Source organism: Podarcis cretensis (assembly GCF_951804945.1).
Source record: "Podarcis cretensis genome assembly, chromosome: 4".
NCBI lineage: Eukaryota > Metazoa > Chordata > Lepidosauria > Squamata > Lacertidae > Podarcis > Podarcis cretensis.
The window spans coordinates 96,324,658-96,348,853 of record NC_137173.1 but is presented as its reverse complement, the minus strand read 5'-3'; the positions used below and the strand labels follow the sequence as shown (position 1 = coordinate 96,348,853).

Sequence of the window (24,196 nt, the reverse complement as noted above, 5' to 3'; positions counted from 1 at the left end):
TTGCCTGTAAATAGTTGAAGCGCAGCAGGTTTTTCTCTGTTACAGTCACCACGAACACACACAGTACAATTTACAAGGGACTAGAAGACCAGCCATGGCAAATCATTGTATATAAGTGAAACTGATACTGCGGCATGAGCTTTTCCATCCTCCTTCCAAGCTTCCGTTGTAAATAATGTCATAAGAAAAAACCTTAAGATCAAGGTAGGGGCAATGCACTGGAAGACACTGGTTGCTATGTGGAAAGGATTCTTCCAGGAGAGGCCGGCAGGCAGGCAGGTAAAGATAACACTGGGAGCCTGTTCCCGTTCCAGCTGGAGTGTCTCTTCTCCTTCCACAGGGCCATCTGCCACCAACCACCCTGTGACAAGGAGCCTGATAACTTGTTAGATTTTTGATATTGTTTATTCTGATGTTATTAATGTATTTTGATGTTCACTGTAAGCCTCCTTGGAAAGATATGTGTCAGGAAAGTCAGGATAGACAGTAAATATAATAAATAAACAATAAATAGTAAGCTATTCAACAGCCAATCAAATAACACTGATTAAGGCGGACTGAAAAGCACAACATACTGTTTTTCTTAAATGACAAAATCTAAAAAGCCAAAACATAAAATGCGGAAGGATGGCTGAGAGACTCTTTCTCATTTATCAGAACAATAGGAGTTCCACATATCTATTCACAGTTGAATAATTAAGTTCAATGAAATATCAGTGTCTCTTAGTGTGAGTGTGTGTGTATACACACAGAAGGGAAATTCACCACCGTTCCACCTGACTGTTGTAATCCTCAGTAACCGCTAGTGTTTCTGCTTCCTCCTCTTTTTGCCATTCATGGACCTTCTGTTCACGCAACATTTTTCGCTCCTCCCGTCGTTTTTGGCGATTTAGTTCATGCTCTTCTTGCTTGGCATACTGAAAGCGCTGCAGAAATAGGTCTTTAGCGTATTCATACAGCTGCATATCCAGGAAGTTCAGCTCTTCAATGCGCTTCCGCACTGACTCACTGATATCCACATTAGAGGCTCGAGTGATATTGTACTGAGTGAACGGAGAGATGAACTCCAGGTTAAATGTCCTCTCAAAGAGATATTGAGTTTTCCTCTGAAATTCTGTGAGCCCAAAGAAGGCCATGTTTTTCAAGTTGTTCTTGGCGCTTTGGAGAAGGATCGTGTTCCTTTCACTTTCATTCATAAAGGTCAAATTGTAACATCCAACCAGGCTGAGGTCTGCCAGCATGCGCACCTGCCGACTGTTAGCCAAATTATGGCCACAATTCATGAATTCCTGCAAGCTGACCCCAGACCAGTCATCCCCTAGGTAACACATCGGCAGTTCCTCTGGGGTCGGGCTCCTCCCGTCACACATGTGGAGGGAAGTCTTCCATGTTGCACCCCTTTGAACATGTTTCCATTCACTCAAGTAGCGTGACACAGGGTCTCTCAGCATTGTGATGTAATAGAAGTTCCTGAAAGAATTAAGAAAAGAAATTAAGGTTTCAGTGGTGTGTTGCTTCCTTTAATTAGTCAATTATTAATTGAAGAACGTCAAAGAAATGTCTGGAATTGGGTATGTTTGACACTGGATTATGATATCCCTCAGATAATCTCATCTGTATTACTATTTTCTTTATTTATAAGATTGCTTATCTAGCCTACACCTTAAGATCCCAGAGCAGGTAACAACATACAATTAAAAAGAAGTGAAACAGTTTATACAGTCTGTAGAAAAGTAATAGGGCTTTCTGGTGAGAGCTGGATTTCCTCCAGCTTTCTGACACAAGTTCCTCTGTAAGAGCCAAATTAAATCCAACAGTGTGAGATCCACGATTAGATTTCTTACTTTTTTATTTAAAAAACCCTGTAACAGTCTCCCCCACACCTCTGGGTTTAATTAGGACTGCAGTGTTGGAGAAGGGGGCATTAGCCCTTTCTCCCTGTACCGTTTTCCCAATGAAAATTGGTCCCAAACCAGTAGGGCAAAACACAGAAGTGTTAAACTGGTACTGAAATCTTTTTCTCCATTGGGCAAATAGCAATGAGGGATTTTCATCAAGAAAAGGGTATAGGGGGCAAAGTAAATCCTTCCCCCAGTCACACAATCCTAATCAGATTCCCAACCCCAGTGGTGGTTGTTAAACATTTGAAAAAACAGTGAAATATGCAATCATTGATTTTCTGCAGTCATGTAAAGTTCAAATCTGAGAAGCAATACAGAAATGAATTTTTATGTGACAAACATTGTAGGGTTCTCTCATCTAGCATTTAATCTCCAAGCTACAGCAATGTAATAGTTAAGAGTCCTTTTTTTTATATTTATATTTTCACAAGTGCCTGATTTAAGCTTTGGTCTTAAATAAAGCTTAGCTTAGAAAATTCTTCTGCATACCAGAAGAAGCATTTCCACCCCCATCGTTCAGCCCGAACACTGAGGTCCAGCTCCAAAGGCCTTCTGGCAGTTCTCTCATGGTGAGAAGTGAAGTTACAGGGAACCAGACAGAGGGACTTCTTGGTAATGGCACCTGCCCTGTGGAATGTCCTCCCATCATATATCAAACAAAGAAATAACTAAATGACTTTTAGAGGACATCTGAAGGGAAGTTTTAAATGGTTGGCGTTTTATTAGTATTTAGTATTTTGTCGGGAACCGTCCAGAGTAGCTGGGACAACCCAGTAAGAAGGGCAGAATAACAACAACAGGGGAGGAGACCAGCAGTGCCTCCTAGTCACCAAGAAGCCACTGTAGAGATGGCATGGGGGAAGGGGAGGCAGCCTCCAAGAAGCGTGCCATTTCTGTTGCTGCCACTGTGGCAGCAGCAGGAGGCAATGCATTTCTTGGAGGCTAGATCTGCTGCCGCTGTGGATCCTGCTGCCTGAAGCAATTGCCTCACTTTGCCTCATAGGTGAGCCGGCCCTGTCTCGCATCATATCATACAAGAGCTTCTGAATAACCTCGGACAACAAACTGCATCCACTAAAACACATAAGCACACACATTCTCCAGTCATGTGAAAAATTAATTATGTTTGATATAATGCAAAAGAGAAGGAATGGGTACCATTTGGAAAGTTGCCAGAGCTAAATAAGAAATGCATATTATGCGGTGGATCTCTAAGGAGATTCAGTCATCTGTGGCCTCTGGCCATGCAATAAAGGCAGACGTCACTTTGTCCTTTAGCTTTTCTCCAGCTTTCTTAATAATTATGAAATTATGGGAAATATAGCATTGTCGGATGCCCAGAGGCTACAGGTAATCACTTCTCCATGCAGCAACATGTGAGGTTGTAAGCAGCAGCTGCTAACTTCCTAGTCACCTTTTTTGTTCTCCTCATAGATTTGATTAGAGAGATGTACTGCTCTGAAAGAAAAGGACAAGATTAAATTGCCTCAAATCCAGATGTTTGGTATAATAGGGCTTTTCAGTTGCATCATCTGTGCCTGAATGCTGCCTAGGAACAGAAACAGCAGCTTGTGAATCATTTCTATCCTTCCTCATCAATCCCAGCTCCAATCGTCCCCCCCCCCATCATCTTCACTTGATGTAATATTTTCTCAATACACATGCATCCTTCCCACCAGCCTCCTCCAACACATTTAAAATTCCAAATACAAGACAAGCAGGTTGGTAGCATTAAGGTATTGATTCAATTAAGTAAATATGCATACATCACGGAATCAGGGACAGCCCAAGATACGTCTGTGGTGAACAATGATATGGCACCCCCTCCATTCCTTGTAGAGAAGCCAATTGGATTGAAAATGGAGTCTTAGTTCAACCCTGACAATAGGAGAGCAGCCTCTACTGGACCAGGCTAGCTTAGGGGGCTCTGTGCTGCCTACATACCATGTATAATTGCATCCGCCAGCCACCTGCCACCTCCCCACTGTCATCTGCTGAATTATTCTGCTTTATGGTAGGGCTAGTTCTGCTGGATACTGGTATCGTCAACAACATTTCTCCCCAAGCATAGTTCTGCAATGACCTTGGCCATCTAGGATATGACTAGATTTGCCATCTTCATTAAGAACCTCCTCAGCCCTACTCTGTCTTTTGTATGTTAACAACAACAGAAATGCAATCACTTCTTTGACTACCCTTTCAAAGTCTTATCTAAGCCTACGTTGTTTTATGGTACTATTGTTAATGATTTTACCTCCACAAGCTGCTTTGAACCAAATTGTGAGATACAAATCTAATTAACAAGACTTGCAAATTCTAACTCTGAAATAAGTTATTTGACAAAGTAATTTCTAAGGGCCATTTTGCACACCTCTCTTATGGGGGCGAAGAAGTCAGCATACACAGCTTGTTAGCAAGTAATAAATACATTTACCTTTTTAAGCCAACATGGTGAATCATAAATCTGTTATAAAGTAATCATCTCCTATAAAAGTAATGTACAAAAAGGCCTTAGCAACAGTAAACATAGCAACAACACTTTGGAAGCCTTGAAGCATTTTAAAATATTGGGAGGACAATATAAGACAGAATGACTACTCAGGGGGAAAAGATCGTAGAAAGCAGACAGCAAAGGGAAGAAGACATTTTTTAATTAAGAATAAAATTTCTTGTACACAACTAACTATACAATGCTCCAGGGAATCTGTTAAATCCTCTCCAAGCAGCACTCATTTAGGAATAATTACTTAAAATAAAAATAAAAAAGAGACTACTTGATGTAACCATTAACATGCTTGCACTACTATGGGCAAAGTAGAAAGGAAGGGGGGAAAGCAAATTCTGTCACCATTTTGTAACATGTGCTCTTGACAATTCTACTAATTGCCAAAAACTCAGGCAGAAATGAAATTTATTTGGGAGAATATTTGGGAACACTTTAGCCAAAGGCCTCATCCATGCATAATGCTAAGCCGTGGTTAACATTAATCAGAGTTGATAAAGCACAGTTAAAATCTAGGCATCTTCCAGTCGATCACTTGTACCTTGGCTTTTTATACCGCAGCATAGTTTCTCTCCTCTCCCTGCTGCCCTCCCCACAGCTTCAGACTGCTATCCAAATGCCTTTATGCTGCCCTTAGACTGGAAATACCTCGCTTTGTCATTAGTGTCACCAGCCTGCTTACTATTAGGCAACAGGATGGATGGATGGATGGATGGATGGGGCATGGGAAACCTGACAGCTACTGCTGGCAACTGCCACACCAGTTCTGATCCTCACTCCCTATAACAAAAAGGAGACATAATCAATGAAGAGCATTCACCCTTTCCATGCTCCATGCTAGGTTGGAAGTTTAACAGCAGATGCTGTGAAGAGAGGCATTTGCCCCCTTCCCTCCCTCTACTTTTCAGTCTTACCCACTTTTCTCAAGCTGTGATCCTTCTATTCCTCACAGGGTTCAAGTCTGCATTTCCTACAAAGCTGCTCAAGATCCTTTTAAATGGACGAAAGGGAGTCTTGGTGGCCTGGGAACCTGCAATCATGTCCTGACCCCCACCCCACTCCAAAAAAATGTGCTTGAAGAAAAGGTGGGAATGACTCTGAAGTTGCTCATTTGAATGCACACCCTTTCCCACGCATCCCAATGCATCCTTGTGGTGCCTTTAATTTTTTCTCGCCTCACAGCACAGCAGCAGTGAAAGCTAGAAAGTGCTTTCAGAACATGACGTGGGGAGTGGGACAAGCAGTTGTTGACAGGCACAGTTAAACGCATGAGTGAGAGCAACTGAACCTTGAGAATGGTCTGAATTTCTGCAGCTCTTCACTCATGGCTTTGGAGCCTTTGGGTGGTGACAACTTTTTATTCATAGTTAAGGAGGAGCCAGTTTGGGCTCCATACTAGGGTATGGTTAATGTTAACTCAAGTTTATAAACCAACAACAACCCTTAATGAACAAGGAAGTTTTAACCATGGCAATAGTTAATTGCAATAGTCAGTTATAGCACCAGGGGGGGAAATCAGAGGAAGGGGGCAAGAAAGAGTTCAGGGAGGAAAGGGGTGAGCTCCTTGTTTGGGGGAAAACTTTGCCGCTTGGCACTGCCTAAAGCCATAGTTAACCCTCAGGGCTGGGTTTAGACTATCAGCTTTAAATATGGTTAATTGAACCATGATATATAAACCATGGCTTAGTAGTATCACAAAAACAGTGTCATCCAAAACTGCATGATCCATATCAAAAGGTCATGGCCAAAAAGGAATATTTTTGTGATAGGAAAGTGCTATTATAACAAGGTTTTTGAAACTCTAAATATTCAATGTGACCTACATCACCTCTATCTGTGTGCTTGCTGACACATTTAAAGAACTCTGAAAGGTTAGTGATTCAAGACTTACACTTCCAGAAACTATGCTGGTTCTGCTTCAGCAGGATTTGTATGTCTTTATGTTTGGTAATTCTATCATCCATAATGCTTCCCACCAGTTTTACTGGAAAAGATGTTAAAGTTCACCAGTCTGTAATTTACAGGATACTCTATAGAACCCTTTTTGAAAAATTGGTGTGGATGATGATCTTAGGGATAAGTTATGTATTTTTGTTAGAGGTTCAACAACTCCACATTTAAACAACTACTGGGTGAATGCCATCCAGGACCAGTGTTTTTATAGTTTGTAATTTGTTATTACAGCCAATAACTTTGTCTCTTGCCACCACCCTTCCTGAAACAATTAGCACAGACGTAGGGAGCTGCCCCATATCTTCCAAGTGAAAAAGATGCAAGGAATCCATTCAGCTTCTATGCAACCTCCTTCTCCCTCCTTTAGTACACCTCTGACACCCTTCCTGTCCAATGTCTAAGTGCCTCTCTAGCCTTCCTGCTTAGGGATGTTGAAGGAATCCATTGAAAACGGACCATTGACCCATTCACCCGCCACTGCAGCATGGATTCTTGCTCCAGAGGGCAGATCTAGAACTAACGGGTGGAAATTGCTAGGTAGCAGAGTTTTGAACTTTTGAACAGTCTAAGCTGTTCAACAATGGAACAAACTCCTTCAGGAGGTGGTGAGCTCTCCTTTGCTGGAGATATTTAAGCAGAGGCTGGGCTGCCATGTGTCAGGAATGCTGTAGTTACTTCCTGCATTGCAGATCCTGCCTTGAGTAGACTGTTAGATTGGATGACCTCCAAGGCTCTTCCATCGCCAGCCCCTGCAGCTACTTTACACTTCAGATAATTCTCAAAAGTTTTTTTATAACCATTGTTGTTAATTGGGCATGAAGCAAAACCGAATGTCCTCAAAACATTCTCTCCTGAGTGCCTCATTACCAAAGAGATTATTCAGCAGGAACTTGCCCTAGATTATAGGGCTAAAACAAAAAACCAAAAATCCCACACACCAAGTTAAGAAAGAACAGAAAAGGAAAAGTTCACGGTTGAAGTTAACACAGAGGAGCCAGTGCAAAAATAGATCTCCACCTGAGTCATCTCTCAGCAAACAATACATTAATAAAGTATGAGACCCTTACATCTGATCCATTGATAATATTCCTTGGATTTCTTCAGACAGCCGTAGCATCTTTCAGCAAGGCTTGCCTGACTGTGGGGAAGCAAAGGCAGTGCTAGGGGGAGGGGAGGAGGAACGCTGTGGTGAGAAGGGCTGGAAAGACATCATGAGACACTGTCAAGTGGTGGAACTGTTCTGGGCTAAATTTAGAGCTAATTAGTGTGCCTACACAATCTGATGCCTACTGAGCTGAATGTTGCTCACCAGCCATGTACTGTGGCCTGCCATGTGCTTGACAACCCCCATGTTTTTGCAGTCCTGGGCAGTCAGAAAAACCAGGAGCTTCACCAAGCTTCCAGCAGGCATCTACACACAATTGGTGGGCTGCGTTCAGCAGGTCTGTAATTAAAATTGTGCCAATAACCACCACACACCTGTGAATAAGTAGCCACCTCTCTGATCTTATTCTTCCTTAGCAATGACTCATTTGAAGCTATTACTTCAAATATCTAGTAGGTTTCCCCCCATTGTAAATACATCTCGAGAATAGTTCAGGACATATATTTCCCAGCACCAAGACACATTTTAATTGGCATGTCTCTTCCTCTCACTGAACATGTATCAGCACTGACATGTTCACCTAACTGTACTCAAGCAGTTACACATTTCAGAATCAGCCACACAGCACACAAATCACTAATCGCTCTGCATAATTGTTGCCATCATTAGTTTGTAATGCATCATTTCTTATTGGTGTTGCTTCAGTCCATTAAGACCAACATAAGGAAAGCAGGGCTGGATCATACCAAAGGCCCATCTAGTCCTGCATTCTGTTCTCACAGTGGCCAACCAAATGCCAATGGGAAGGCCACAAGCAAGTAATGACAGTAATAGTGCTCACTTCATGCACTAATGATATGTGTGCATAATAGCTTACCACATATTAAGGATGAGTGGTGCAATTACCCCTTCCCAGACAGACATACAGGAACCACAGCCTGCTCTGATTAATTTGATATTAGATCATACGTCTCCCACAACAGTGCCCCACAATGGGGCTTCCAGGAAAGTACCAGCCATGGAAATGTCTTTCAGCAATTTACGAATGTATAGATGAAATAAGTCCCAAAGACACTGAGAAAACACAGGCCTGTCAAGTCACACACATCATTCTCAATATATTGTGTGGAAATCTTTTAATCAAGTGCAAAATCATTTATTAGAGATTTATGACCCTTTATCCTCACAATGAAGACAGGAGTGCCTGGCGTGCTCTGGTCTATGGGGTCACGAAGAGTCGGACACGACTAAACAACTAAACAACAATCCTCACAATCCTTTGAAGTACATTAGGCTGAGAAAAATAGCAATGGCTAGTGTCACCTAGTGAGTATTGTGGCTGAGCAGAATATCTGAGGAACAAAAATTTAAAATATAGGAATCGGCAACAGAAGAACAATATGATTTCCAAACATAATAACAAAACTGATTGCTCAGACTGTATGCTGAACATTACTTTCTAAAACAATTGAGCTTTATCTGCATTATTTCACCTTTCTTTTAACTTCAAAACCTTTAAAGAAACAAGTGGAAAATATGTTAATAACAACAGTCATATCTCAGGTTACGAACGCTGCGGGTTGCGCGTTTTCGGGTTGTGGACCGTGCCGAACCTGGAAGTACCGGAATGGGTTACTTCTGGGTTTCGGCGCTCACGCATGTGCAGAAACACAAAATGATGTCACACGCATGCGCAGAAGTGCCAAATCGTGTCACACACATACGCAGACACAGTGCTTCAGGCTACGAACGCTGTGGGTTGCGAACGTGCCTCCCGCACAGAACACGTTCACAACCGGAGATATGACTGTAACCTTAAAAACTAGTTTTTAAGGGACTAGTTTATATGACCTAACAGAGCCTTCCCGAGCACTGTACCCTCTAGGTGTTTTGGTCTACAACTCCAATCATCCCTAACCCATTGGCCATATTGGTGGCTCATGGCATCTATCCAAAACATCTTGAGGGTACCATGTTGAGGAAAATTTGGTTTAATGGTTCAGGAAAAAATATGAAAGTAAAACTACTGGTGTATTCACACCTACACTCCCAATAGGGAGTAAATAATTACTGTAGTGGGCACAATGTCTGGTTGCTTTCACACTAGTTTTTTTACTCCAAAATTGTCATAATTTGATTTGGGGATGAGTGAACAGGTGCCCTTTATTTGTCAACATTTGTAAATGAAGACAGCTTTAATTTATTCCATTTTAGTAGTGAAATGCTGCTATTCTACTATAAAAAGAAAAATAATGCAAGGTAACTGGTAATTACCCCCCCACACACACCATGGATAACAGAAGTTGACTGATAAGAGGTAATGCCTCACTAATCCTCCAACCTCATTGAAAATAAAGCAGCAAACAGGAAGCCTGGAATTAACATTGGCATTAAAACTGAAAAATGTGTCTGATGGATGAGATTTGCTTATGAGTAAATATTAAAGGAGATTCTTGGTCACAGGCATTGTCGAGTAATGCAGCGCTATTAAGTTCTGTGTGGAACCTCTTGTTTTAATTCTATTTTTCATTTATTATGGAAAAGCAATGCTTCGTTAGTGCTAAAGTACTCTAGCATGGTAGTGACCAAGTTGGCAATGTGCAGAGTTCAGAAATTACGTTACTGTTAAAGTTACTGCTGGGTGTCTACGCACGGTGCCTCCAATAACTGCTGCCTAGGAGCTACTTCCTTTCTTGATGTTAAAAAGGGAATTAAAGTTGTGTAGTCCAGCAACGGTTTCCATACAATGGCAGCATTTCAACACATTATAGTTTTCCAGCAATATCTTTTTTATCTGGACATCTGTGGCATGAACAATGCTTGTACCCCAGTGGTGTGGAACCTTACAATTGCTATTATCTTATTGGTTCCATACACGACAGTCACAAAGAACAGGCTGAGATGATTTCTTGTACTTCACCAAATTATTAAAAAAACCAGAAATCTGTGAGTTGATCTTCTGCAAGGTAAGATGGGCTAGTCACAAGAGATTTAAAAGAAAAGAGGGAAATCAGTGAACTTTGAGTTCAATTGTACTTCATATGATACAGACATATGTAAAAAAACAACACCCCCAGAATACTCTGATGGGGGCCCTTTAGGCTGAGAATTAACTTAATAAATAGGGGGAGATATGGAGTTTCCAGCAATAGGTTATGTGACCCTTTGAAAATTTGCTTTTTTATTTTTATCCAACCAAGAAAACATATTAATTCAACTTTATAATGTATTTCAAAATACTTTATAATGTATAGTATATCAAAAGTTTCTTGTTTTTAATTTATTTTTGTTTTTAGCTTGCTTTTTAACCTTTTTTGATTTTATCTTTTGGGGTTTTTTATACTGTTGTGAACTGCTGTGGTAAAATATTTTTATGATACAGTGGCATATAAATATTTTTTATAAATAAAATAAAATAAAAATGAGACATAAAATTCTGGCCTAACGCTCTAACCATGGCCTGCCATTCATTAACAGATAGCGCTGTACATGTCAACTCAGAAGTAAGTCCCACTGAGTTCAAAAGGGCATACTCTTGGGTAAAATTGATAAAGGACTGCAAGACAAGTGCTCTTTTCTGCCCTTCTTAGACTGGTGAGTAAAAAGAATCAAGTCAGTGGAATTCATACCAGAACAGACTCTAGACTATTGAATTTCTTTGCTCCGATGAAGTATCAATAGAAATGGTCCCACCACACAATTTATATGGAGTCATAAGCAGAGCATCAGAAGAGAATGTACAGCCTAGAGGGAATCTCCAAGACGGATTACGGTTAATGAGTCGCACATTCACCTGGAGATATCAAGCATTGCAGTATGAATCTATAATGACACATTGTCCCTTTGTACTGAGCTGATTCTTGCCTCAGGTGCATTATAAATGAAAACAGGAATTCTTGTGCCACAGTACACCCATCCAAAATGCTAGTTGTGATACTTGAGTTACTGACCAAAATAAATGAAAAATCAAAAGGTCTTGTGCCCAAGTAGATTTTCATTGTTTTTATTAGCATTTGGAATGGGAAAGTTTTAATTAGCAGAAGTTCACCATCTGGCTTCAACAGAAACTAATCCTTTTATTCCATATATATTCAGCTTTACTGCTCTTTGGACAATTCCGTGACACTCTCTCTCTATTTCAGAGACATCCAAACTCCTCTTTCCCCACCTGTGTAAAAACATGGTAGAATATCTGTTTTATTACTTTTTATTTCTGTTTTACTGGGAGAAACAGTATAGGGAAGAACTCAGTCATGGTTTCAGAGGGCTAGAACACCATAAAATGTTTGCAGTCCAGAGGTCAGTTGGGAGCTTATTTGCCGAGATGGATGGTCCTTTTGAAGTAAAAGGACAGCAAGACCACAGCAGATGAAACAATGATAAAGACATATGAGGGAGAAGGAAAGGACATCCAGGAATGTTTGCAAGAAGTTGCCAACAGGGCAAAGGACTAATTATTGAAATATCTCATGGTTAGTCCCTCCAGCTGGAATAGGAACTGCATAAGAGATAATGAGCTCTATTTCACATGCTGCCACTTAATTTTGGGAGCCAAATTGAAAAAGCACTTTTGCCAATGGAAAAAAGCACTTGAAAATTAAACCACTGAAGCTTTAATTCATCATGACAGTTATGCAGTGAAATAAACAAATAAACTTAGGGAAATAAACAAAAAAAATTATTATTTATGACCCATTTTTCTATACATAAGTATGTTCATAGCTGAGTACAATGATGCAACTAAACAATAAGGCAATTTAAAATTTGACACAATATATATAAATGATCAACCAATTTAAAATATAGAGCATTGGTGTCAGAAAATAAGAACCTAAATAAAAGCCCCAAAGTAGCATAGTTATAAATGCCTTTCTGGACAGGTCAGTCTTCAATACCTGCCTAAACACAAGAGAAATATCACAAGTGGGTATATTTCTCCCCTTCAGAATCAACAGGGGGAAAGGCGCTGTCCCTTCTACCCATCTTTTGTGACTCTAGTGATTATAGGACAGACAGCAGAAGCTATATTACTAAGCCCTAATATAGTTCCTGCTGTCTGCCCTATTCACTTGGAAGATGGCTCTCAAAGGTATCCTGATTCAAGTCACTTGGGCTTTTAAAAATTAAGATTACAACTTTCTATGGCAAAGGAACTATTTGAGGGCTTCCCCACTCACAGTCCACACTCATTCTAAACAGTACAGATCACCAAACCATGCCCTACTAAATGTGTTGGCAAAATAAAATGTGAGATGGGCACATAACTGCCATAGAGGCCATGAAATCCTGAGCTGCATCAGACAAGGAGGTCTCAGTGTGCGTGCTTAAATTCTCCAAGACAACAGGTCTGGTGGTTCTCAGAACCAATTCTGAGACCACTTCCATCAGTCCATGCAGGTAGTTGTTAGGTAGTGAGATGGGCGTTACACTAACAGAATCCTTATATATCCTGGAACCCAAGTCAAGGTGCAGGCTCTTGATATTAAGTGTCTGCTCCCAATAAGGAATCTGGAAAGACAAATGGAGTCATCGTGGACCACACAGCAACTCCATCTCCCCACCCACTGAGTTGAAGATGATACTGTATTGAGAAACCAGATGGTCATAAATTTGGCCTCAAATGCTAGACACTATTTGACCTTAAAACCTGACTCTATAATCCAGCATATGCGAGGGATGGATGTAATTACTCAGTGTGAATGAAAGGTTCTTTCAATATCTACACAGTATCATTATTCTCCTGAAAAAGGGCATAAGCTTTGCAAAGTTCAGGAGTCAAGCCATGGTTCTAATTAAGTCTGCAGCTTGAGGCCTATAACCAAACTACTACTTAGGCTCACACAAAGGGCTCGTGTTAGTTATTAGGCCATATTGTTACTCTGGCTGATTTTAGAATGGCTTTCTGCCGATGTTTAGAGAGTTTCACAATACAGATGCTTATGGGTACAAATGTTGCTCATAGTTGAATGTACCTAAGAATATTAGAAAGAAGTAAGATTATGAGCCCAAAGATCTGCACAAAAGGGCAGGACTAATGGGAAAATATCCTAAAGTATTGTGAATACAGCACAAGATATTATGGGCTGTCCCGTGAATCCACTGGATGAAATAGGGGAAGAACGTTGCCTCAGGAGAGTGAGGAAAATTCTCAGGGATGATTCACACCCTGGCCGGCACTTTCTTGATCTCCTACCCTCAGGCAGAAGATATAGAAGCATGATTAGTTGCACCAACAGGGTAAAGAACAGCTTCTATCCATGGGCTGTTAGGCTGCTGAATGAAAAGATAACAACAGGGCAACTGACTTTTGGGTTTGGTGTGTGTGTGTCAGTAAACGAGGGGAATTAAGACTAAGAGAGCTGAGTGGGGGGTGCTCGTGTAATCTCACTGTATACAAGTTGTACAAGTGACAATAAAGTATTTCAGTTTCAATTCAATAAAGACTATGAAAGCATTAACAGCTGAGAGTGCAAGAATGTGCTTGTATACTTACATGTGCCAAGAAAAATAGGAAGAGACCACAGATGCTCAAGCAAGAACTGAGGAAGTGAAATTGCTATGTCAAGAGGAAGATTGGAATATGTGGGATGTGAGTAAAAGTTTGTGGTCAGCTACACACCTATTTTAATGGAAAATCAAGGTAAGTCAGAAAATGAGTTAATATGTCAGGTGGACAAGAAATGAGGAACAGCCAGTTTTGACCATCTCAGTAAAAATCAAAGTATTACACCACCACCTGCAGTGGAGGGCTGATACATCCATTTAGAGGCCCTAATCAATCAGATACCGATAGTTAATATCCTGATTTGCATAGGCCAAGGAGGAGGAGTTGACAATAATTTTGGGAATAAGGTAGTTAGAAGTGGAACCCTTACCTTGTCTTCAAACCCTTCAAACTCCTGCTGTGAGTTTTAATTCCCACCTGTCGCTAGAGGTATCTTGCTGACTAATTGCTTATTGCTTTAATGGTTATAAGTATGTATTGATCTATTGCTGCTTTAACCTTTAGCATCCCTTCTGTATTAGATATTACTCTTTCTCACAGATAAAAATCTATTCTATTAATCTATTCCTGGCATCTTCCTGTCTTTTCTGAATGTTGGCCTGCCTCTATAAACATAGATTGAGGTAGAGGGGGACCACTGGGAGTGAGATCATTAGAATAGGACCATACCTTAAGAGAACTTGGACATCTCTATACTGTATTTTCTTTCAGGTCTAGTGACCCTTTGGACTCATGAAAATAGTTTCATTTTTCTTCAGATCCTGTCTGTAGTATAAAAACTGTAAATGCCAAATAGGAGTTGTGGATTGTGAGAACAGAAGTTGCACATTTTAAAAAAGCTTAAACCATGTTTTGTGACTGAAACAGAAGATGAGAAAACAGTTTTTCCCTCAGTTTACCATTGGCCATGCTGGCTCAGAAACTTGAAAGTTGTAGACTCACACATCAGAGGGATGAAAGAGTTGTTTGGAACGATCTAGTAAGACATAGGGAACATAAGAGGATCAAATTTGGTCACAAATTCTTTCTTTGTCACAGCTTACAACTCGTGTAATTTCATTTGAGATTTCTAGACAAGCTATATTTTCAAATAACGGAAAAGCTAATGTTATTAACTGCCCTTTCTGTGAAGTCTTCCCAGTCTCCTATGGCAATGAAGTGCCTATCTTGTCTGATTATTAAGGAAAGGGACTGCCTTTATTGTAACTGACCTTTCCATCTTCTCAATTGGATCTGCTCTGCTACTTTTCTTAACTAGACAGGACTTCATGACCTTACTAGGTAAGAGTTTTTTAAAATGGCTTTTCCAACTGGACCACTCTGCTCTAAGCCTTTTTGCTACTTAATTAGCTATAATTCGCAACCTTCAATCATGAATCCGATTTCTGAAGTTTTACACCACTTGTGGCTACCCCAGTTCTGCTAGACAAGCTGCGGAACAAGTAATATAGAATTATGATGCCATGGAAAAAACTGAATAGGGAATTTTCTTATTCTTCTTCTTGTTCAAGTAATACATAATGTATATAACCACCAATGAAATTAACATTTAAAACAGAGGGATTATAGATTAATTAAAAAAATAAAAAAGCAGGGTTAACCTATACAAGTTGTACCAGTACAACTGAGTTTGAAAATATGTCATTACTGCAAACAAATAGAGTCTTCTTAAAAATCTGGATATGAGAAAAGCAGTACTTGGAGTTTCTTTTGTATTTGTTTAAAATTTCACTTAGAACATTTATTTTTTTCCTCTCTTTCCATTTCCTTTTCTTCTTTTTGGCAGCTATCTTCGGTGTAGTCAGGTAAGTAGGATAAATGTCTTATCTATGAAACAAATGCCAGAACTGCTCAGTAAATAGGCCTTCGAAACCAAGTAGCAAGTACACAACGTCCTTCCCTGAGCGAATTTTCTTTAATCTCTGATAATTCAGTCACAGGAACTTTCTCTTGCTTCTCCAATAATAGTTCAATGGGATTTTGTTCTTGTTGCTGCATTGCAAAGCATTCCAGAAAAACACAATATTGGTTGATTTTCCCACTTCCTCCTATGGCTTTTGCCATGCCTCACCTTGCCTTGAGATGCCCAAGCTGTCTTCTCCTGCCTTTTCTGATGAAAACTACCACTTCCAGGGCACTCACTGATCATTACCAGCCCCTGGATATCACTAGAAGCAGAACATCACGTCTGATGATAACTGAGCAGGTTCAGTGGGGGGCACTTTGAAACACTGATTCTGGAAAAAAAAGGACTTCCCTGTTGCTGCTGCTCAGCTGTTTCACAATCAGATAGTGATGACAATGGAGTTGTACTTGACATCCTACACAAACAATTATTTTCCCCCAAACCCAAGCCGTTATTGTCGTGCCTTATGTGTTGGGCTAGATATAATTTGAAACAGTCCCAAGGTTGCCATGGCAGCCCAGATGTCCTGAACCATGCTGGACAAAGCCGCCTTGAGATAAATGCTGAAGTCTCTCAAAGCCTAGATGTTAGCAATGCCACACTCCAAGACTGCCTCCACCAGCTTAAGCAAGGAAATTGGTACACCAACAAAATCCCAATCCACCAAAAAGTGGAAGGGTATCTGACTGGAGAGCGGGATTCCTATGGACTACAGCTGCTATTACTAATACTCCCAACTCCTTAACCTGGAATTTGTGGGCAGAATAGAGAAAGGCTCATGCCTCCCTTTTCACCCAGACAGATCTTGCTTATGCATAATAAGTCAGCTTGTTCTTCCTACACCAGGTCATAAATAACAACCTGAGATTTAATAGCAGCAGCTGAAGCCACTAAGTCTATAAAGGCTATCCAGGCTGCGAGAAGGATTTTGAGAATGTGTGAAGATGTTAAGATTGCTTTGCTGTGCTCACCTCATCAGCCATAACACTCTCTGCCCATTACTACATCTATGATGCCCTCCCATGGCCCACTCTAAACACTACCACTTTTGCAACCCAAATACTGATTTCTAAGAGGATCTCAACCCTATTAAACACTCATTCAGTCACAAATGAAAGTCTACTATGCACCACTCAAGTCTATCTCCACCAGGGACCAATCAATTAATACCTCCTGCCTCTCTGCAAATCAATTCATAATGGAGCACATTCCATTAATCCTCTCTTAATTAATATACCATAGTTAACTAAAGGTTTCCTCTTTGCTGACCTGCACAAAAATAAGCTAAACAGCCAATAGCCCATCTCTTTGTGTTCCTATCAGCACATCATACTGTATAAGTTTAGAAAAATGTTACTTCAATGTCTCAAAAAGTATATATATTTTCCGTTGACAAAGCTATCAATAAAAATGCAGCAGGTTGACTTGCATATATCTCAGAATTCTATTTCATAAATCAAAAACATGGCACATAATACAAATTAGGGTCAACCTCTGGAAACTTGGGCAAATGCACAGTACTCTATATGTGAATAATTTTCAATACAGAAAACATTTTACAATAAAGTTACTTGTCACACACTTCAGTGCTTTTCTGAAGAACAAAGGAAATCTGAAGAGGGTCTCAGGGAGTTGTTTGTTCATGCATTTAATGTGCATGGAAATTAGGATCAAACTGAGAGCAAGTGTTCAAGCCACCAAGGTAAAGACAAAACACAAACTGCAATATGGTCTAGCTTAGAGTGGCATTCTAAACCACAATTGTTTAGGACACAAATCTAATCGACCTCAGCATTTGCAGATGACCTAGTATTGACTCTGCAACAGCCAGACACTAGCACTAAAAGAGTATTAGAACTAATTGAAATATTTGGTCGAGTAGCAGGTTTTAAATTGAACAAACAAAAAACGAAAGTGTTGGAGAAAAATTTAACAATGGAGGAAAGAGAGAGATTTCAGAATGAAACAGGTTTGGAAATAACGAAAAAAGTGAAATACCTGGGGATAAATTTAACGTCTAAGAATGTGAATTTATTTAAGGATAATTATTTAATTTATTTAAGGATAATTATGAAAAATGTTGGTTAGAAGTAAAGAAAGATCTAGATTGTTGGAAAGTAAAACCCCCAGGTGGGTGTCACCAATGGAAGCTAGGGAAGTAAAAAAGCTTAATATGGACTCTAAATGGCCAAAATACTGTGAAATTTTAGAATATGATGGTGAAAGGGTTAAACTTCAGAGTTACGAGAAATTAAAGCCCAAAGTTCGAGATTGGTTGCATTATCATCAGATAAATGAGACATTTAAACAGGACAGGAAAATAGGATTCCAGAAAGAGAGGTCAAAACTAGAAACAGAATTGTTAGAACCCAATACTAAGAACTTATCAAGAATGTATAACTTGCTGTTGAAATGGAATACACAGGATGAAACGGTGAAATCAGCTATGATTAAATGGGCACAAGACATCGGTCATGATATTATGTTTGCTGACTGGGAACAGTTATGGACTACCGGTATTAAATTTACTGCATGTAATGCTTTAAAAGAAAACATTATGAAAATGATCTATCGGTGGTACATGACCCCAGTCAAGCTTGCAAAAATTTATCATTTGCCTAATAATAAATGTTGGAAATGTAATGAGACTGAAGGTACTTTTTACCACCTTTGGTGGACCTGCCCGAAGATTAAAGCTTTCTGGGAAATGATCTATAATGAAATTAAGAAGGTCCTTAAGTGGACTTTTCCTAAGAAACCAGAGGCTTTTCTCTTGGGCATGGTTGGCCAATTGGTGTTAAAGAAGGATAGGATTTTCTTTATGTATGCCACCACAGCAGCAAGAATTCTACTGGCGAAGTATTGGAAGATGCAAGAACTACCTACTCTGGAAGAATGGCAAACAAAGGTGATGGACTTTATGGGACTGGCTGAGATGACGGGCAGAATCCGTGACCAGGGGAAGGAGACAGTGGAAGAGGACTGGAAGAAATTTAAAATATACCTTAAAAACTGTTGCAAAATTGAGGAATGCTAAGATGTTATGGGGTAAGAAGCAGAGAATTACAGCTGTAACTAAAAAACTAAAGGAAATTTAATGAAAGGGAATCAGGATAAATTGACCAAAGGGTTGCTAAAGAATCACTAAACAAGGATGCAGGGATGGGGAGGTATGGGGAAGTCAAAAGAAAGAAGGGTATGAAAATATAATTTTGAAGTTATACTGGTATAAATGTTTTGTATGTTTTTGTTTGTGTTCTGATTTTTTGTTTTCTGTTTTGTTTTGTTTTTATTATGTGTTTGAAAAACGAATAAAAATTATTTTAAATATCAAACCTGGAATTTTCAGTGCTGTATGATAATGAGCCTCCAATATCATTTGTTCTGTATATAGAAGTACAAAATGTGTGTCATGAACACACTGATAAAGTGCACTAAACTGAGTGTGACATTCCCAGAATCCCTTACAAGGACCTGGAGATCACAGGGTCACTCAGCTACTCTACTGAGTCATTATGTCCCTTAATTCAAACTGTTCTTAAGTGTTATATGTTACAGTGGACGCTCAGGTTGCGAATGTGATCTGCGCGGGAAGCATGTTCACAACCCGCAGCGTTCGCAACCTGCAGCGCCGCATCTGCGTACATGTGGGTCGCGATTTAGCGCTTCTGTGCATGCGCGAAACCCGGAAGTAACCCGTTCCAGTAGTTCCGGGTTTGGCGCGGTGCGCAACCTGAAATCGCACAACCCGAAGCGTCTGTAACCTGAGGTATTTGTATTTTGTATTTGTCTATTTTGGTTTTACAAGACAGATTAATATTATACAGCCTTTTAAATGTGTTTGTGGGAGGGGGGCATTGTTTTGTTGTTTTTGCTTTAGTTATTTACTTTTGTTTTTACCTTGTATTTTTGTGAACTGCCCTGCGATCTTATGACGAAGAGCGGTATATAATTCTAATAAATCAATAAAAATACCAATGCTCCTCACAATAGCTGTTAGCACCATTTACTGGGTTAGAAAAAGGAGTATGACACTCTCTCTCTCTCTCTCTCTGTATGCCTAAATGAATATATCCACATATGAAACATGGTTTGTGTGAGTGAGTAATCCACTTAGAACAGAACACAGATAGGCAAAACAATAAACATATTTATTTATAAACAATAGTAATACCTTGAACAAGTTGTCATTTTATACGGAATACTGGGGGCGGAGGAAGGGTTGTATTGGGTGGAGATGTCCTTCTTTCCAGCCCTGCCAACCACCTGCAGAGTGACAGCAACATCACTCTGCTAGCACAGAGCTGCCCTATCAACCTGTCAAATATGCAGGGGGAAGTAACTCTTGCAGGCTCTTCAGAAATAGGTGGTGACCGGGGGGGGGGGCTGAGCTTGCCCAGCTTATACTGTATCTTGAGCTGGCCTTGCTGTCATCATGCGATGGCACTGGGCCCAATCCAGGCTCAACTGATGTACCAGCTGCAGGTTGGAGCGGCAATCTGGCTCTCCCCCCCCCCGCCTTTCTGCCCTAGCTCCCACATGTGACAGGGAAACAGGTGCTACAATTGCCCCGTTTCTCCATAGAGCCCCTATAGAGTGGGGAGTTCAGATTGCTCTTTAAGAGGACTAGTATCTTAACATAACTGACTCTCCTCCTTAACAATGATCCATAGCTATGCTATTTCCCCTCCCATTTTTATCTTCTTATTCTTTGGGCACATAAACACCATTTAAAGCACTTTTATACCACTTTAGCAGTCATGGAGAATGAAGGTAACTGTAGCTTGTTGGGGTCTGTAGCTCTCTGATCTACCACCAGTTGTTCTGTAGGAAGGATCCCTATAGCATTTTCTATGCTGATACTGTTGTGGTTTTTAGAAAATGTAGTCTAATGTTTCTTGTAAGCTGCGTTGGATAGATTTCTATCCCGTAAGGCAGGATATAAATATTTGTAATTAATAATATATAAATATTTTGATCTTCAAGTGCACTAATGACAGTTGTAGAAAATGATAACAGCTCCCACACACTTAATTTTAGAAATCGGAAACAGGAAAGCAATGTCCTTTTCAAATTGATGAACTGCAAAGAAAACACAGTAAACATTGTAGCCCCCATTGCACTAACTTTGCATCTCAAACAGTGGTTTGTGTGCAGGGGAGAGGACTATATGTTTCATAAATGACCACTATTTATCTTCTGCATTCCCTTTATCAATGCAGTTCACAATCATTTTCAGCACTTTAATATCTCAGCTAATTTAACACTGGACTAATATTTGCTTGTGTCTACTGTTTGGTCCCTGTAGTAAAACAGCGAATCCCTGAGAACTAAAAAACCCCCAACAACCCACAACCCGTTATTAATGAAACGACAGAATAGTAACTAACAAAAATCTTCCAGAAAATTACCACTCTCCCTATTGCCTGCATTAGTTTTAGCTGTTAGTAAGTAGTGATTAACACCCTGCTGTTTGCAGCTGCATTTCTCAATATAGCCTTGAGTAGGAGGGTGCACAAAAATCACCACATATCTTTAAAGCTGTAACTCAAGGAGTAACACAGAACTTTAAACAAAAATGTACAGCGGCACAAACATTTACATCTTTCGCCTTTTTTCTGGCCAGAAATACTGCTTATTTACACAGGACCACTGGAGGACTACTGGTAAATGCGAAACCTGGATTGCCTGTGAGATGAGGAGCTGCAGAGGATAAAGTGTGAGATACAGAAGGTGAAGCCCAAGCAGTTATTTTTAAAAAGGGTATCACTCTGAATGATCCTCAGCTATAGCTAGTTCACTTACTTGGCAGCCCTGCATGGGATTACCTGCATGGGGGTGCTGCCGCAAATTGGTTTCCAACATGGCAGAGATCACAGGGAAGCCGTGACACAGAATCAGGCCTCCATGTTGATTCAGGGGTCAGCAAACATGCCCCACAAATAACCCAGAGATGCATTTTCAACAAAAGGACACATTCTATTCACGTAAAAACATGCTGATTCCCCGATCGTCCATGGGCCGGATTGAGAAGGCGATTGGGCCACATCCATTGGGCCTTAGTTTGCCTACACATGAACTATGTAATATGGCTAGAACAAATGTAGCAACTTGAAAAAGGGCTGTTACAATAATGTTTCCCAGCTGCAAAATATAGCATCATTTGTGGAATGGCAAGAAACAGAAAGGTTACATGTGTTCAAACAACATTGCTACAAATACTGCCTTAATCAGATACTCCAGCCAATACAGTGGTACAGCGGTACCTCGGGTTACATACACTTCAGGTTACAGACTCTGCTAACCCAGAAATAGTGCTTCAGGTTAAGAACTTTGCTTCAGGATGAGAACAGAAATCGTGCTCCGGCGGTGCAGCGGCAGGAGGAGGCCCCATTAGCTAAAGTGGTGCTTCAGGTTAAGAACAGTTCCAGGTTAAGTACGGACCTCCAGAACGAATTAAGTACTTAACCCGAGGTACCACTGTACCTTGGGTTACAGACGCTTCAGATTACAGACTCGGCTAACACAAAACTTTGCTTCAGGTTGAGAACAGAAATCGCGCAGTGGCGGCGCAGAGGCAGCAGGAGGCCCCATTAGCTAAAGTGGTGCTTCAGGTTAAGAACAGTTTCAGGTTAAGTACGGACCTCTGGAATGAATTAAGTTCTTAACCCGAGGTACCACTGTATATTCTAAACTTTAGAGATTCCCATATTAGAACTACCAGTACTTGTATTAAGCAGCATGTGAAAATCCAAAAGGTGCTTTTGCTAAAAACTCTTCCACCCGATGAGCGTCTTCTACCATTCTTATATCCACTTGACCAAATTTAAAGGACCCATCCTCTTATCTGTTTCTTATATAATTATAACCTAATTTGCCATATAGAATCTATATAGAATCTATTATATAGAATCTATTATTATTATTATTATCTCATCATACCAATACTTTTTTAGTACAGCACCTTTTATTCATAGACTGATCAGTTTCATCAGATTCTGTTTTGTAGAATTCAATCTATAATTAGGCTCAGTTACTACTGTGCAAGCATTACCTAATGTAGGTAAGAGAGAAAGTGATTTAAAAGAATGGGAATTACAGACGCTTCAGGTTACAGACTGAATTTCTATTCTTTATTCCTTCCAGAATTGCCTCTTAATTTTAAGTTGTGAAAAGTATATTATTTGTTAAAGTTTCCAAGGTTTCCTATATGTGATGATGATGATGATGATGATGATGATGATGATGATTTTTTTTGGCAGATTGGGTGGACAAGACCAATAGTGGGCCCAACAGTCCAGAAGGTAGTTACTGCTCGTGCTGTACAGAGAAGTGAGTGCCAGATGGGGTCTGTCAACTGGGAAGGTAGCCCATCTAGAAGGAAAAATCTTATCCTAAACCTCCATTGCCTTGCAGTTATACTCATCTGGGAGAAAGGCTTCTGAAGTAAACTCAGAGGAAAAACCCTTACCCGCTGCCTTGTGGGACAACTTTGGGAGAAGAAGTAGCTAAGGAGTAAACCCTACACAAATCTGGAGTATAGTCCCTAAGACAGTTGGATGGTGTTTTGTATGCCTCCTTCCGGCAACTCCTGCAGCCAAACTGGTGCCAAATGTATTGCTCTGTTTTCAGATGGATGCCAACAAAAATTACTTATATCCTCCCTACTCCCCAGACCAGGATTCAAGGTGGCTTACAGATTTTAAAAAAAATCACAATTTCCCCTTAATATATCTTGCTCTTCATGTAATCGCTTTGAATCTTACCAGCCTATAGTTCTACTTTATTTTATATTGATCTCAATTGTTCAGACACTGGGTTGGATTCAGGCTGTTTCACTTAGGTTTCACTGAAATCAATGGATACCGTAACTTTCTGCATTGATTTCAATGGGACGTAAGTGCAACTAATTAGTCTGGATTCAACCCCCTATATTTATCTTATCCTCAAGCCTTTTATCTCTCCCCTCCAACTTCACAGCTCTTTCAGCATTTACTGAAGTTTTTTGTGATTCACTTTATTAAATGATTGATTCCTTCCTTCAAATAGGGCAAGTTCTCTAGCAACAACGTAAAGAGAAGTGCTTGCTTCCTCTTCTTTCTGATCTGGACACACACACACACCTCTTTCCCCCTAGTAACCCCCCTTTTCACAAAAAGTTAGCTATTCTGGTTGTATTATTATTATTACTTTCTTAAAACAAATCCTTAGGAACAGAAGAGGATATTATATTTATTTGAAGAGGAAGTTTTCAAGGCCCCTATTATATTACAGGGAACAGGGAACAAATTAATTAAACAATTGTATACATACTTGGTTCTTA

At 40.1% G+C, this 24,196-nt stretch overlaps 1 protein-coding gene across 1 annotated transcript in view; it reads right to left on the bottom strand.

Annotated features, from left to right (window-relative positions):
* Positions 1–632: 632 nt before the first annotated feature.
* HS6ST3 (heparan sulfate 6-O-sulfotransferase 3) overlaps positions 633–24,196 on the bottom strand; it is a 161,166-nt gene continuing 137,602 nt past the window's right edge. The window contains exon 2 of the mRNA XM_079972879.1: positions 633–1,470. Coding sequence (XP_079829005.1) covers positions 762–1,470 — 709 coding nt within the window. The 3' untranslated portion in view covers positions 633–761. The remainder of the gene's footprint in view (positions 1,471–24,196) is intronic.